A 15,689-nucleotide genomic window follows, 5' to 3' on the forward strand; every position below is an offset into this window, starting at 1 on the left:
ATTCAATAACTAATAGCAAAGTTGAATTATAAACTGAATAGAATTTTCATAATTTTTTATAAAAAATTTAATTTCCTAAGAAAAGGTCTACAATGCTTGATAAATGGTGAAAATCATAATGAGAAATATAAACGGTGATGGTAAATAGGTCGATGGAGATGAGTTACAAGGTGGACCATCTCCGAATGATTTACAGGCACAAGCTTCAATAGTATAACCATTCACCTAAAAACATTTATAGACATATATCATATCTTTTTTATAAATATTTTCAATTAAAAAATGAAAAATATTTACCGTGTGCGTATAACAACCAGTAGTTACAGGATTAGTTTGATCTTCTGTCATTTTTCCACAAAAATATGTCGTATTCAATACTAAAACAATTGATTTTCAAAAACATTATTAGTTTTAATTTACCAAATAAATCAAAGAATTATGTTTAAGTGAAAACAGTATTTAACATTCAAATTAATTAATTACCTGTATTATCATAGATATAACTATATTTTATACAAGTTCCAGATACTAAAGGGCAAATTATTGAAATATTATATTCATCTCTTTTCTCCCACATCGAAGTTGTATTTGGAACTTGCGAATTAGCTGAAGAAATCAAACATACATAAGAAAAGATATATTGATTTAATCTTTATTAGAAATATTCAGAAATTTACTTGTAACAACAAAAGGTTGTATGCATGGAATTTTTTCTGATTCAGGACAAGCAAAATTCACTGATGAACTATTACTGTAGCTAGGACCCAGCCAAGTAAAATTAAAACAATACGCTCTTGAATCAGGTTTATTAATTTGTCCTATTAATTTTAAAAGATACAAAATTAATATTTTAAATATGAATACAAATTATATAAAACAATATATAGTAATTATCAAAATATTTGTTTTTAAATACCTCCAATAAGTGTGAAACAGCAGATACTCCCAAAAATAAATATACACCGATTCATGTTTGAACAATCAACTTGACCAATAACTCGCAACTCTTATCTTCTTTTATATGGATATTCTTCATTGTCATTATTTGAATTATCTTATCAATGACTATCAATTTTTAATCTTGATCATGATGAAGGATGAAAAAAAACTTACAACTTCATAACTAATTTGGTATCAATTGAATATATTTATTAGTCTTCTTTAAATTCATTAGTAAGAAGAGTATTAAAATAAAAAAAATAATTTAGATCATTACAAAACATTCATGAAATTCTCTTTCACAATTACAATTTAATTGTTTCATAACTTGAATCGCTTTAATTAAAATCAATACAATTATTTATTATATTTTTTCATTTTTAAGAATTTAATTCTTAAACTAACTTGATAGTAAAATTTATTTAAGTAGGTAGTTTTGTCAAAATATCAATTTCTTGATAATTATAAAAAGTATTATTGTCTAAAATACTAACTTGAACTTAATAAAACTGTGATTAAAAAATAATACGTAAGCTAGATATACTTTTTAAGCTTTAGAAAATTTTTTGATCGATATGGAACTTTTAATTTAAAACTCGTCATGTCTAGACAAAGCCTCACCAAAATCTGTCGCTTGTGAGCCGACAAATACATCATATTTATCAAGAATTTCTTCTTTTGTTAACTTTTTATCTAAATCCTTATCAGCCTCGTAAATCAAATGTTTAGCTTCGGCTTCAGCATGATCAAAATCTTCAGGTATAATCCAGTTTTTGATTTCTTCATTATCCATAAAACCATTACCATCTTTATCTCTGTAGTTGGAAAATTGTTCTCGTTCATTTTTTACCCATTCAGGTTCTTCTCCTTCCTCTTCTTCAGGTCGATACATATCATCTGTCATAAACAAAAAATTCTTCATTAATCCAATATCAATAAACAATAAAAATGACTTAATTTTTTTTATTAAGTTTGATTGATAGTAAGGACTCGATGAATTAATTTTAGAAAAAAAATTGACTCAATATTTTTTAATTGATACCAATTAATTTACTCACTGCAATTATAACTAAATTAATTGCCGCAGTATAATAAAATCAATTACCAATGTATTCTGAAAGGGACACTTTTCCATCTCCATCTTTATCAATATCTTCCAACGTTTCCAAGACAACTACATCTTTCATATGTTCAGTATCTTCAGGATGAAGGAACCCAGTGAACTCTTCTTTTGACAAAGCATCATCACCATCTTGATCAGCCACTGACCATCTTCTACGATCTCTTTTTAACATCACAGAATAAGAATAATTCTCATCGTGAACTTGCGGATCGTAGTCTTTTTCATCCATGAAGCCATAAACCATTTTTTTGTATGATTCCCATGTTAGTTTATTACTTGATTCATCGGGATTATATGATTTCCATTGACGTTCAACATCATCTCTGATATATCTTTGTTGAGTGTACTTTATCCAATCTTTTAATTCTTCTTGAGTGACAAAACCATCGTTATCTTTATCTATTTTGTCTACTATGAGTCCTAACCTTCTAGAGCTCTCTTCTGGCGTAAGATGTTTAAAAGTCTTGGCTTCTTCTCCTAAAAATGCCTCATGATCATATTCAGGGTTATGGTGAGATTTAACAAAGTGCTCTTCATCACTTAATTCCTAAAAAAAAAACCACATTGATATCTTATAAAATAAAGTAAGGTTAATTAATAATCAATTGTAGACGATAATTTCAATTACCCTATTTATAACTCGATCACTTCCTTCGTTTTCCGGCTTTGGAACAGCCTGGACCACACAAATAATCACAAATAGACACGTCAGAGAAGTTTGGACCATTGTTATATTTCAAATTTTCCAAAATAAAGTTTTATTATTGTCTGTTTATTGATAAATATTGTACTCTTTCCTTTAATAACAAGTGCGTAATAGTATTAAATATTAAACACTGAATATTTAAAAAATTAATCACCGGGCAATCAGAGTAAATAAAAATTCTTCTACTCCAAATCTCAAAAGATTCCACATCATCGGAAGCTTTGCTGGGGAGTTGAGTCTGTTTAGCTCTCGGTCATTCGCTTCCCCTACCTTTTTTCTTCTCCTTCATCCTCATATAGAAACGTATATACACTCGTACTTCGCTCTTATGTTTATATTATCTTTTTTACATGTGGTGCCTAGGCGATGGTGAAGTAAAGAAAAGCCTTATTACATTCACCAGACGTTCTACGGCTTCGTAGGAGATCGTAAGAGAGGGAGGTTTATTTTTTCAATTTTAGATACATCTATTATATATATTGGCTTAAAGGAAATTTTTGTATGTAGTTTTATTCACTTTAAATTGATAATAGTCAATCATTTAACAATTTATCCAACTATAAAAAATGTGATTAGGTTTGATTGAATTTTTTTTTGTTCCAAAATGTAAGAAAAAGAGAGTTTTATAAAAGGATTTTACTTTATCTACACATTGTGTTACTTACTTTATCAACAAATAAAAAATGTTCATGTTTTCTGTCTTATCAACCAGCCATTTTATTCAAATCGAAACATAATGGGAATTTGTTGCAAGTGGTCATGTTGTTCTCGCTATTTTCGACATGTTCTCGTGCACACATGTTGAAAATGGTCACAATGTGGCGCCACTTCTGATAAATTAGAAATAGAATCAGTTTTGTGTTTAACATCCGTAAAAACAAGATCTATTGACTTTTTATGAATAATCAGTGGTGATTAAGTGCACACTCTTTGTTGTTAATTACAGTTTAACTTATAGTACATTGTTATAATTTTATAAAAATAATTGCAAAATGCCAAAGGATTTAAAAAGACGAAAACCGTCACACTCAAGTAAGGTTAAGCGTAAAACAAGGAGAACAATAGTTACATCAAGTCATTCACCGAGGTAAATAATTTTTTATAATGTTTATAAAATCATTAAAGATAAAATTATTAATATTAATGAATGTTTTAGTCCACCCTTGTCGCAAAATGAAGGAGAATCTATCGAATCTAATGAAACAGCTGTTTTAACATGCAGTGAACTAAACATTCCATTGTCATTGCAAAAAGCTGAACCCTTGACAGATATAGAACCAGTAATAGTAAATATTGATATATATAATGAATATTTACTTTATAACTAAACTAAATTTATCTTAGAATTTATTACTAGTATAATAATCCAGATTAAAACAGTATTAAAAAATGGCGTGAATTGTTTTAATCTATTCTATTTACTTTTACGTCAATTGTAATACAGGGTTTATCATTGCAGGATTGTAACAATTTACATTCCTCAGAGAATGGCCATTCTATACCAGATATCTATAACTGCAACATATTTAACAAAGAAGTGATGGACGGACATGTTGCTAAATTATTTGATCATCTTCGTTGCTCTGATGAAGTAATATCTCTATTACCAAATAAATCTTGGGGTATGCACTGCACAGATGTTCCAATTAAGCGGATAGTTTTAGGAGAACTGATTTTATATAACTTACATGGGAGAGGCTTTGAACCTTTTTATGTAAAACAGGTAATATTACTGAAGTATTTTTTACACTATATACAATTTTTTCATTTCTTAACTATTTATAAGTTCTTAGAAATCAGATCATGAAATATATTTTCAAATTATTATAAATAAACAATTTAAGTTCGCTATATTTAATTCCATATTTGATGGTCATGATGGTTTTATTATTCTTCGTAATTGTTTAAAGTATCAGGATCAATGCACGTAAAACATTTAAATGAATCAATTGTCTTTTGACATTCATGTGGACAGCCTCCATTATTAAATGCGCATTCATCTTTCACGATGTAATAATCAACAGCAAATTCTGAGACCAACGCGCTGTAAATTATGAAAGTTTTTCAATTTAATTAATACTATAATGGATAATGTTATAGTTTAAATAACTAGTACTTTATGGTACATACTTTTCATTAGTGTTAAATTCAATACCCATTTTATTGTGTTTAGAAAGTCTTATTGAAGGTAATTCACTTCCACAGTAAGGACCTTCAATTTCAATTGTATTATTATCAATTTCTTCTATTATTTTTATATGATTATTTGTTGAACAATTATAAAAATTGTTGTGTTCTCCATCCAAATCAAAGGACGTAAAGTTTAAAATAATACGATAATTGTGAGGTGCTAATATTTTCCATGAACACTTGTAATTTTGGGTACCATGAGTATTTATGCACATTTGGTCATCAATAGTTCCATATTCTTTATAATTCACTGTTTACAAAAAAAGTCAATTATTTTTTCTTTATTAAAAATTAAATTGTTTTGTATTTTAAATCAAAGTAAGCTAAATTCGACTAAAAAGTTTTCAGATGTCAATATTTACTTATACAACTTTTTCCATCACTATCTAATTTGAATCCTTCATCACATGTACATGTGTATCCTTGGAAGGTATTAATACAATAATGTTCACAGTTATGAACAGAGTGATGACATCGATCAAGAACTGGAGACAATTTTTAAAAAACGTTTATTAACATGAAGTACCTTTTTTTTTATAAGTGTTTTTGTAAAATATAAAATTAATTTATTGAGATTTCTATTTAAAATTTGTATTACATACCGTTACTAATGTAAGCAGCAAATTGATGTCTATTGTTAACTCCATGGTTTACAAGTTTTATGTAGAGTTCACGTCCATTTGAATAAACATTCAAAGGAAAATCTTTACAAATACGTTGAATAAGTGGTGCTTTAGATGATAAACCATTTCTTACTTCAATATAATTTTCTTCACAGTTTTTGTGACTATCATTAGAAGCTATAACATACTGAAATTGTAATAAAATTTGATGATTATCTTCTGGTACGATTATTCGCCAAACATATCCTGGATCTTCATCAGATATGTAATGTTGAGATGATAATTCGGTAAAACTCTCTAGAATGATGTCACTGCTGTAGTAGACATTTGGATAATCTAAAAAAGAATTAGAATTTATTAAAAATTTGTATTTATTAATAATTTTTTCTTCTCACTTTTCTGAATATTTGATAGAATCTCTTCATTTCTTTCTTCTGAAAATTCTCCTGTGACATTTTGATTTTTATCTAATATTTTTTTCGAAGTCTCCATTGGTTCACTTAGTTCTGCTAAGATTACAGTTGTAACAATCGAAATTTTAATTAAAATCTTTAACAAAAGACTAGAATTCATTTTTTTTTAAGTATTGTATATAATCGACTCCGTTGAAATAATGATGTACACTGAAGATATTTATCGGCGTGGAAAATGTTTTAACACAATGAGAATAGTTATGATAAAAATTTTTATCAGCCAAACGAGTGACACTAATGAAAATATTTAAACAACTGGAAAATACCTATTTTGGTTCATAAAATAAAAATTAACAATGCAATTGCAAATACCATATAAACATACTCTTATTCTATAGACCAGTCATATTGAAAGCTGAATAAATTTTTAATCTTTATATTAAACTTGATAAACGTCAACCTAAAATATTTTATTAGAATATAAAATTGAAAATGTTTGGCAACCTATTTAATTAAAATGAGTTCAAGGCTATTGTATTTTACATTGTTTAATAACTATTTATTGTTTCAGATTATATTTGATGAAAAGCTTAATTTTGAAATTTTCTTATTAAACACACGAGCTGTATTAAAAGAAAAAATACCACCAATTCGATCAGTGTCAGATTTCGAATCAGTTTTAGACTATGTTAATAGTTTAAAGTTATGTTCAGGAGGACCAGATTTTAATAAATATAATAAAGTTACTCCAGAGTGTGCATATAAAGATCAGTTAAATAAATGGAGGCATAATTTGTGTACCCTAGAAGTTACAGATGGTGATGTATGTGAATCATGTGCCTCATTAGACGATGTATTAAAACGTCATGCACAAAGAATTCATTCTCCTCTGAAATCTCGTAATTGTGTAACACTCACAAGACGAAGGAAACTGGGTACGAAATACATACATAAGACATAAAAAAATTTGTAAATCTTACATTGAATATAATGACACCACTCCGTGTCTATTTTTTTAATTCTTGTTGATAATTTTGTCCTGCGATCAAACGTATCATTTCAATGTTTCTATAGTTTATATAATAATAGCGTTAGTCTCATTTAAAAATTTTCATTTCTTAAATAAATTTACAAAATAAAAAACACGAAAATAAGGAACAATAGATTTTATACTCACTTAAAAATATCAAATATTATTTTTTTAATTGACTAAAAATAATGCTATTAATTTTTGTTGATTTTTTGTAATTTGATTCCTTGGAATAATAAAATAAGTGTCGATATAATTTATATAATCAAATGTTTTATATAATACATGTAAATAAATAATTAATAAAAAGAATATGTTAAAAATAACTGTATTTTTTCAACAAAAATAATTAGAACAAAATATCTTATATCATCATATTATAATTTATTTCATATAAACATTTCATACATTTTTGCAATTGTATCTGTAGAGCTTAATTAATTTAGTGATATCAGTATTGTTGGAAATTTCCTATTAAATCAAATATGTCTGATGTATAAGGATCTAATTATTAAATTTTTTAAAAATTTCTTTTAACAATTTGGCATGATATGGTACAATTAATTTAACTTTATATATTATTATATTTACGAGAGTATCAAAGAAATGCACTTTATGTAGGATACTAGGAAATAGTGAATTTTCTTTCAGAATAAGTTTATATTAAATGATATGTTACTATCCTCACATTAGATATGACGTGTGTCAACTAAGCTTTACCATACAAAGTGTCATTATTTCGATTTTTAAATTTTTCACAATTTTTTTAATGCTTTAATGGAAGTTTCATCCTGCATATAAGAGATAAATTAAAACTGAGTCAATTACAAAATATTAATTATCTAATTCTTTTCATCAACTGTAGAATAGTTATATTCGGTGAAATCTTTACTGAACCAAGATGATAAAACATAACAGTACCATATGCACAGTATAGTAGACGGATATTTTAATTTTCAATAGTGAATTAGATTGTTAAATAATTGTCGACTATTCTTAATCACTTTTAATGGAATATTATATAAATATACAATAAATATACATTTATGCTCTTAGTCTGAAAAAACTTTTTTATCGCGCACAATATTCGAAGAAATGCACAAATATTTTTCAGGAAGAGCACGACTAATTCGCATTATACATGGACTAGACTCAATTTCTTATTACTAGCATTTCTTTATGCAACATTACAAGTAAATATAGTAGATTTAAAAGATACAACAGAAGGACTTAAATAGAACTTTATTGCACTCAGTTGCAAAGTCAATATTATATCTTATTGATTGACTTTCATATCATAAATGTAATGGACGAAGAATTTTTATTTTATGTTTTGTTTTAATTACCTATTCTATTCTATTATTATTATCCCAATTAATAAGAATTCCTTTGGCTTTGCAAGTGAGAACTATCATTCCCAGACATGGAAGGCTCACCTAGTTGCGTTGAACACTTAAACACAATTGCATAAATAGAATATAAATTAATTAAGTACAAAAATTACAAACTTATTAACAAAATATTGGCAAGACTGAATTTCCAATAAACGTAAATTAATTAATTTCCACTCATTCATTTGGACAAAAAAATGATTACACAATATAAAACAAATTTATAGTCTTCATTATTTCAAATTTTAAAGATATGAATATTTCTTGTCCAATAAAATAATATTTCCTACTACTTTCACACTAATAAATATTACAATTATGTACGTCTCTGACGATTATTGTGTTTTAATTATCTAACACATATCACAGAATACGTATTTTTCTGTAGAAAATTATACAAGCATAGTATATTATACACAAAATTATTCCGCAATGCGACAATTAAATGTCACTGAAAATTGGCTCTAATCAACTCTTGTACATTTTCTTTTTTCCAAAGAATAAATCAAATGTGACATATTTATCTAAAAGGTATTCCACATTTGTTTTTTGACATTTAAATAATTGATCCTAAATAATATTATCAATTTTACATTATTCTTTGTCACTTCCTGCTAGATTTTTACAGGAGTTCTCTATGTATATGCCCAAGCATAGAAAGGAATTTATTATAAAACTATATCAGCTTAACAATTCATATTTGTTCATATTGTACAAACCAAACTATCATTGTCCCATAGTATTAATTTAATATTAAATGTCTTATAATTAATCACATGTAATGCACGTCAGAGAGTCAAATAGATTTTTTTCGTTGTATTCATCCTTGGAATAATACGAAGATCCTACTATGGAGTTATTGGTTGAGCAGAGTATTGGTCACCTCAGAGATGGACAACAAAGGACTCCCGGCGTCCGGTTTGGTATCTGTGATGCAGCTGGCATTATTGTGGCAACTGATGATGCCGTGTGATGATGCGAGGGATGATATAAGGTGCTGTTGTTGTTGTGTTCCTGGCCCATGTCCATGCCCGTGCCGGTTACCGATACTGTCTCCGTTCCCACTGGCGATGGAGATGTGCTGCAACCAAAAGTACAGTTTCTCGTAAACCTCCTAGTATTTTTGGCAATTAACCTGGGGAAAATTTTTTATAATATCTAATTTTAATCTTAAACTTTAGTCATCATGCATTAATTAATTTTTTATTTGTTTTCAATAATTTTATTAAAAATCTTTTTCCCAGTAAGATTGAAATTTTTATTTCATATACTTGACTAAGTTAAGCTTGAATATAATCTAGATAAATTTAAATTTATTAAAAAAATTTTCATGCTAGATCTGATGAGATCATGAAATTTTTCCCCAGGAGTTGTAACAATGCTGTGCGACAAACCATATTTAAATCAATTCTATTATATTTTTTAATCTTTTGTATTAATTAAAGAAGTAAATAATTTTGTATTGTTTTCAAAAATTGGTTTATAATTTTTTTTATCATGCTAATTATTAAGAATGTATATTTTTATTGGATATTCATGACCACTTTATCATGCATTTATTATAATCGGATTTTAATTTTTTCAATTTTTTTTTGAACTTTAAACATAATCAATACTTTACTTATTAATGTCGATCAACTTTAATTGACAATACTACTATTAATTAATACTTATAATATATTTATTTAGTGTGATTAATACACAAATATCATTAATAAAGTGAGGAAAAACCTATTGACAACTGTTATAGAAAGTAGTTTGAGTGAAACAACGTAAGAGAAAAAAATTATCAGCAACATTACATGTGGTAAAATCGATATTTGTCCACAACGAGATATATTGCTAACCCCATTGTTTTGTCATTGGTATATCACGGCTGGCAGGATACAATCGACCAAGGCAATAAAGAGTACATAACTATGCCACGCGGTATCTTTCATCGAAAAATCGAAGTATGTTCATTATACGTCAGAGCGTACAGTCTTACATGATTTTAAAAAAGATATTTTTTTGGTTTTATCCAAGATATAAATATATAGCGTGATGATAGAAAGAATAATTCAATTGACTAATCTAAATGTTAATGATCACGCAAACAAAAAAAAATATCAACTCGTGAGGTTGCGGTGACACTCACTGGGGCGTGTGCCTTGGTGGTGCGGGGTGGTGATGGTGGTAGGGATAGTACTGGTAGTGATGGTGATGTTGCACTCCTTGCCATACCTCGGCGCCGGTCTCTCCATGAGCGTGACTCTGGTGAGAATGCGAATAACCAGCAGAAGCTCCATAGTGGGCTGTTGTGACTGGATATTGTTGCTGTTGTTGCTGCTGATGTTGATGATTCTTTCCTCGCGGTGAACTGGGTGCTGTAGATTGGCCTGTTGGTGAGGTTTGTTTCCACTTGCAATCACCATTAATTGAGTTCATTTCAGCAAGTGATTTAAGGGGATCATTATTAACATTTGTAGAATTAGTAGTGTTGTTACTGTGCGACGAATGCGTAGAATGAGGTGTGGGTGGACTGTAACTTCCATTATTTCTGGGTGGAGTTCGAGAAGGCGGTGGTCCCCACATGAGAACCGTTTGTCTAGGTGCTTCATTATTGTATACTTCTGGTTTGACGTCTTCCATCTTGGGAGTACGAACTCCATTTGCAGCTGTTACTGGTGAACTACCAGCAGAGTTACTAGAGGACGCACCTTCAAGGGAGTGCCTACTGCCGGTTCGAACAACATTGATGTCTGTGTTTTGATGTAAGGGCGTCCCAGTGACAGGGCTTGATGCGTAGGGTGAGCCGCTGACACTGTTTGAATGTCTGGTATCTACATAACTGTATTTAGGTGATTCCGAGAGTTGCTGGCAATATAATCGATCTTCAGTTTTGCTACTAGTGAGCTGATGGGCATCATAAGTTGGCAAGGATACATCAATAAAACCATTATACGCAGTCGTTGTGTGGTACTCAGGATAGTAAGATCCTAATGGGCGGTATTGGAATAAATTTTCCGTCGCAGTCAAGTAACGATTGTCTAGAGCTGCCGCAGGATACAAAGTTTGATGATAGTTTCCCGTGTGTCCAATGTAAGTAGTCAGTGAAGGATCTGGAGCTGTAGCAACTGCTGCTGGGGCATATGGAGTTGAATACATTGTATTAAGGTTGTTATAAGCTGCAGCTACTGCTGCAGCAGTACTTGAATCGGCTGTTAAATAATCAACAGAAGCAACGGTAGGCGTTGTTGGTGGAGACACTGAAGACTGATTAGAGAGCTTAGTTCTTTTATTCCGACATGTCGATAAAAAGTCACGTAGTTGCGTTTTGTACCGTCGATTCACTCGTTGTGGTGTTGGTTGTGATGGTAGCGTCGATGTCATCGATGATCCTGTTAAACTCTCATTGTCTGAGAAGTAACTATTGGTCAAACCAGCATCCAAATAACTTACTTTAAAGTCCATTGTTCTTTTTCCTAATAAATCTCGACCTTCCTCTTCCCTGTAAGATTTTTATAAGTTTTTTTTTAATTTTTGTAATATTTTAAAATAAATGTCATCATTATTTTTCAATAACTCTGAATTAACTTACATAAGAGGTCGATGTGTACTAATAACAAAGTCGGGTTTTGAGTTCTTATAAACCAAGCGAGAACTCGTTTGAAGCCACTGCCAACCACCATCTTTCATTTGATACCTATAAGCTATCATTCCTGAAGCACCTGTCTTCAAAACTGTAAACAATCCATTGGGTTTAATACCAATTTATTTAATACGATTAAAGATAGCAAATAAGATTAAAAAAGATAAAGAAAAAACTTACGTTCTTGATGAGCACTAGCAACGTACGCTAGATCATCATAATGTACTAAGTCATAACCACCAAGATTAGCTAGTTCAGCATCAGTGTAACCAAGTAGCATTTTTCCTCTTTGATCCATTGACACCAGGGCAAAGTCTAATTTATGTTTGCTTTTAAACATTACTTCTTTTTGAGGTACTTCTAGTAATGATGGTGGTCCAAATGGCGTACAAAGAGCAAATAAAGCTAGTGGAGGTTCTTCAGTTTTTCTATTTTGACCATGCAGAACTTTAACTCTTCCCCTTATGTCTAATCTCTGTAAAAAAAAAACATGTTATTAATGTAAATGATGTAAAAACAATTTTATTTTCATAGGACACTTTAAATTTAATGACCCAGAATAACGCGGGCGGCAAGATACAGAACATTTCATACAAAGCAGCCGTAAACCTTTTATGATTACAGTTTCATTTTCATAAACGTCAAAGTTGTTTCGTTTTTGCTCTATTCTCTACTCAATGGCGAAGGTGTGTCGGTAAGCGGTTGCTGGTATACGCTATGTAAGGAAGAACAGTTTTGAGCTCTGATGAAAATAATATTCTTTTTTGCGCTTTACTATACAAGTGTTTCGTATTTAGGGAATATATAAAGAACTAATAATTAACCTTGTTTATAAGTAAATTAAATACATTATTAAGGAATCTTTAAAATAATTGTTTATTGGCATCTAAATTATTAATTCAAGTTAACTAATAATTAAAATCTCACCAAATGTATATTATGATAACGTATGTTTACTTATTACATCAACGATTCCAAAAATATTTTAAAAATTTATTTTTTGATTCATTAAATGCTGACTATGATCTATAAGGTCATCACTAACTGTATCTGGTTTAATCTCAACAAAAAGCAATTTCAGAAAAATAGTTTCGAATAATGTCTATTGCGATAATTAAAAAGAAATAGATTAAATTATTATGACATCCCTTAATTGAGTCATATGACTGGCATAAACGGAAAGCAGAAACGATTAAAATGGTTTCTCTTAACGTAGCAGATCCCCTTGAGCTAATTTCTGAATTTCCCACTAGACTACTTAAATTTGCCCTTGTTTCATTTATCATCCTATTTGGTGATTACACCATTAATCAAGCACATGGCGAAATCTATATGTTAAATTGAATTTTTAAATATTTGTTGATCTCCCTCAATATAAAAAGTCATCATTGTTTTAAATGCCATTCAGGAAGCATTGATTTCTTTTATGTGGGTATTACAAAAAAGTTTTATGTACATCTTAAGTATAAAGTATGCTACAAATAAATGTCCAAGTTCGGCAGGTAGAAAATATATATGTATACATAATCATGTAACTCGAAGAAAAGTGTTTCGTAAATACATTTTTAACTAGGAATATGCACGAAACACTTTGGGTTATGTTGATGCGTTCTCTATAATCGCGTGACTATTTAATTCTCTGTTCTACATCCGCGTCAGTAGGGATGAATGAATAGGAATGCATTCTTTAAAATATTTTCAGTTGTTTGTACATTTGCAACTGTTACTATATTTAGTAAATTTTCTGATTCATTAGATTTAATTTAATTACTATCGAAATTTCTAACTTAATACAATGAATTTTAGAGATTGTGAATACCTAATGTATTCCTTCATTTTTCATATAGCATTAAAATGGATATTTTTTAATAACATAAATTTTTGTTAACCAATACAATATTAATTTGGTTTTATGTTTTGTTAATTATTTTAAGAACGATAATATTCTATCAAATTGTATGAGGAACCGTACAAGACTTACAATCTTGTTGGATTAGTTATATTATAAAGCCTGTTTTATTTTTACAATTTGTTTTAAACTTGTTTTCGAATCAATCAATCTCAATCATTCCTGAGCATAAATAATAAATTTAAAAAAAAAAGAAGCTAATCCGATACTCATGATTCCATTACAGTTGGTAATTAGTTTATCAGTAGCTTTTTATATAAAAATACAATTTGTATGTTATAATGAACAAGTGTAAATTTTCATTTAAGTAATCGTCATCAACATCTTTTTTTCACTTTTTCTTTAGAAAAAAACATATCCAGCAGTAATTTTATATATTAAATTTAAACAATTTACTGTTGATTAAACTCTCAAAAACTAAAAATTTTAATGTGATTCTAGGTCAATGATGATCATCAAACTCGTTGAAAGAACCTGCTTCTAAAATGGGTTAATGAAGTCCACAAAAAATGCACACTTACCAGGAATCCAGAAGTATTGTCTAGAAGGCAACGAAAGCGAACAGTAAAGCTTCGTTCTAAAAGATGACAATGCTGAAGCGAGAGAACATCATGAAGAGGAAGGTTTGCATTTTCCGTTGGTAAAAATGAGTTCCACATCAGTTGTCGTTGTAATTCTTCACGATCTTCACTGTGTACTAACTCATAGACACTTTGATGGACGATATCAGACTAGAACAAAAAAAATTATTCATTAATTTTTGAATAAATTTTACACGGAGAGAATTTTTTCACTAAATGTAAGCGCAAAAATGATAAGTGCACGTTTCGAATTTTACAGAAATAGAAGAGAAATATTTTTACTTCTAAATTTCGAAACGTGCACTTGTCATTGTTGCACTTACATTTAGTGAAAAATTCTCTCCGTGTTATTAAACTTTAAATCAAAACTAGTGCTAGAAAAGAGTTATTCTAGATTTGATCGCTCTCATGCAGCAGAGTGGCGCAGTGGAAGCGTGCTGGGCCCATAACCCAGAGGTCCGTGGATCGAAACCACGCTCTGCTAATTTTTTTTGCATTTTATAATAAAATCGGGGACCTATTAGAGACCTACTTAAATAATAGATGAAATAGAGATATTTATCAAACCATTTGACAGGCTATGCATGAACAGTTTCCTCTCGTAAAGCAATGAAGACTAGAGTTGATAATAATATAGAAATGATTAACGGAAGTTAAGTTATACCTATAATCAGAATGTTAGGTATTTCAAGTGTAGTATGCAAGTACGTAGCTGCATATATTGCTATTTCAGTTCCATTGAGTCTCTCTTGATATGTCTTATTTCTATAACTATAAATTGAACAAGCTACAGGTCAAACAGAATGTTGAAGATGCCTATTTACGATAGTATAAGTATAATAATAAACGCCTATAGAGTATTGTACGATGAATAGTAAATTCTATACTGTGGAAAATAAAATAAGTGAAATAAACATGTAGAGTATGAGGAGAGTTGAACATGAGAGTCGTGATCTTCGTGCTCCTGATATGGCTCGAAAGGACTTCAGAAGCTCTTTATCAAGATTTATTATTATTCATGGTCAACTGTGACAACCTGGTGTATGGAAGTCTGGTATATAATCGGACGAGTGGAAAAATGATTGTAGAGGAAGTGGGAAATGTCACCTAATAAATTATAACTAGAATTTTTTGCACTTTTTACTTGGTGTTT

The 15,689-nt window shown here is 29.4% G+C and overlaps 4 protein-coding genes and 1 non-coding gene across 7 annotated transcripts in view; 2 read left to right on the plus strand and 3 right to left on the minus strand.

Moving 5' to 3' along the window:
- Nucleotide 1: 1 nt before the first annotated feature.
- On the minus strand, nt 2-1,191 carry LOC118066156 (uncharacterized). The gene is made up of 5 exons (XM_035081971.1): nt 917-1,191; nt 678-818; nt 484-606; nt 298-377; nt 2-225 (listed from the first exon to the last, which is right to left on the minus strand). Exons 1-5 carry the CDS (start codon nt 969-971, stop codon nt 88-90), a joined length of 537 nt encoding a protein of 178 aa, XP_034937862.1. The 5' UTR covers nt 972-1,191; the 3' UTR covers nt 2-87.
- Nucleotides 1,192-1,371: 180 nt separating this feature from the next.
- scf (Calumenin scf) lies at nt 1,372-3,284 on the minus strand. The gene is made up of 3 exons (XM_035081967.1): nt 2,691-3,284; nt 2,045-2,609; nt 1,372-1,836 (listed from the first exon to the last, which is right to left on the minus strand). The coding sequence occupies exons 1-3, from the start codon at nt 2,787-2,789 to the stop codon at nt 1,529-1,531; spliced, it is 972 nt and encodes a 323-aa protein (XP_034937858.1). The 5' UTR covers nt 2,790-3,284; the 3' UTR covers nt 1,372-1,528.
- Nucleotides 3,285-3,613: 329 nt separating this feature from the next.
- LOC118066155 (uncharacterized) lies at nt 3,614-7,269 on the plus strand. Of its 3 annotated transcripts, none has more exons than XM_035081968.1 (4): nt 3,614-3,855; nt 3,925-4,054; nt 4,213-4,491; nt 6,566-7,269. In XM_035081968.1, exons 1-4 carry the CDS (start codon nt 3,761-3,763, stop codon nt 6,953-6,955), a joined length of 894 nt encoding a protein of 297 aa, XP_034937859.1. In that variant the 5' UTR covers nt 3,614-3,760; the 3' UTR covers nt 6,956-7,269. The 3 variants fall into 3 exon arrangements, with proteins under 3 accessions (XP_034937859.1, XP_034937860.1, XP_034937861.1); XM_035081969.1 differs by having other exon boundaries at nt 4,228-4,491; XM_035081970.1 differs by having other exon boundaries at nt 3,925-4,048; nt 4,228-4,491.
- A 1,438-nt stretch (nt 7,270-8,707) lies between these two features.
- The window catches only part of ss (spineless), a 77,620-nt gene continuing 70,638 nt past the window's right edge, over nt 8,708-15,689 (minus strand). Inside the window, exons 5-9 of the mRNA XM_035081944.1 lie at nt 14,477-14,686; nt 12,227-12,521; nt 11,996-12,137; nt 10,553-11,905; nt 8,708-9,496 (exon numbers count right to left, since the gene is read on the minus strand). Of these exons, the coding sequence (XP_034937835.1) occupies nt 9,295-9,496; nt 10,553-11,905; nt 11,996-12,137; nt 12,227-12,521; nt 14,477-14,686 (2,202 nt within the window). The 3' untranslated portion in view covers nt 8,708-9,294. The remainder of the gene's footprint in view (nt 9,497-10,552; nt 11,906-11,995; nt 12,138-12,226; nt 12,522-14,476; nt 14,687-15,689) is intronic.
- On the plus strand, nt 14,949-15,020 carry TRNAM-CAU (transfer RNA methionine (anticodon CAU)). Its single transcript has one exon. It is a non-coding gene; the product is annotated as a tRNA-Met (tRNA).

Source organism: Chelonus insularis, unplaced genomic scaffold (assembly GCF_013357705.1).
Source record: "Chelonus insularis isolate UGA/USDA-ARS -01 unplaced genomic scaffold, ASM1335770v1 contig_330_pilon, whole genome shotgun sequence".
Taxonomy (NCBI): Eukaryota; Metazoa; Arthropoda; class Insecta; order Hymenoptera; family Braconidae; genus Chelonus; species Chelonus insularis.

What these genes read in the sequence shown, in the direction of transcription:
- LOC118066155 (XM_035081968.1), top strand. Translation starts at nt 3,761, where the DNA reads ATGCCAAAGGATTTAAAAAGACGAAAACCGTCACACTCAAGTAAGGTT. An exon ending in CAGATATAGAACCAGTAATA is followed by an intron (nt 4,055 to 4,212) that starts GTAAATATTGAT and finishes ATTGTAATACAG; the next exon opens with GGTTTATCATTGCAGGATTG. An exon ending in AACCTTTTTATGTAAAACAG is followed by an intron (nt 4,492 to 6,565) that starts GTAATATTACTG and finishes TTATTGTTTCAG; the next exon opens with ATTATATTTGATGAAAAGCT.
- LOC118066156 (XM_035081971.1), bottom strand. Translation starts at nt 971, where the DNA reads ATGAATCGGTGTATATTTATTTTTGGGAGTATCTGCTGTTTCACACTT. An exon ending in CTGTTTCACACTTATTGGAG is followed by an intron (nt 819 to 916) that starts GTATTTAAAAAC and finishes TAAAATTAATAG; the next exon opens with GACAAATTAATAAACCTGAT. An exon ending in TTATATCTATGATAATACAG is followed by an intron (nt 378 to 483) that starts GTAATTAATTAA and finishes CAATTGTTTTAG; the next exon opens with TATTGAATACGACATATTTT.
- scf (XM_035081967.1), bottom strand. Translation starts at nt 2,789, where the DNA reads ATGGTCCAAACTTCTCTGACGTGTCTATTTGTGATTATTTGTGTGGTC. An exon ending in GTGATCGAGTTATAAATAGG is followed by an intron (nt 2,610 to 2,690) that starts GTAATTGAAATT and finishes TTTTTTTTTTAG; the next exon opens with GAATTAAGTGATGAAGAGCA. An exon ending in GTCCCTTTCAGAATACATTG is followed by an intron (nt 1,837 to 2,044) that starts GTAATTGATTTT and finishes TGTTTATGACAG; the next exon opens with ATGATATGTATCGACCTGAA.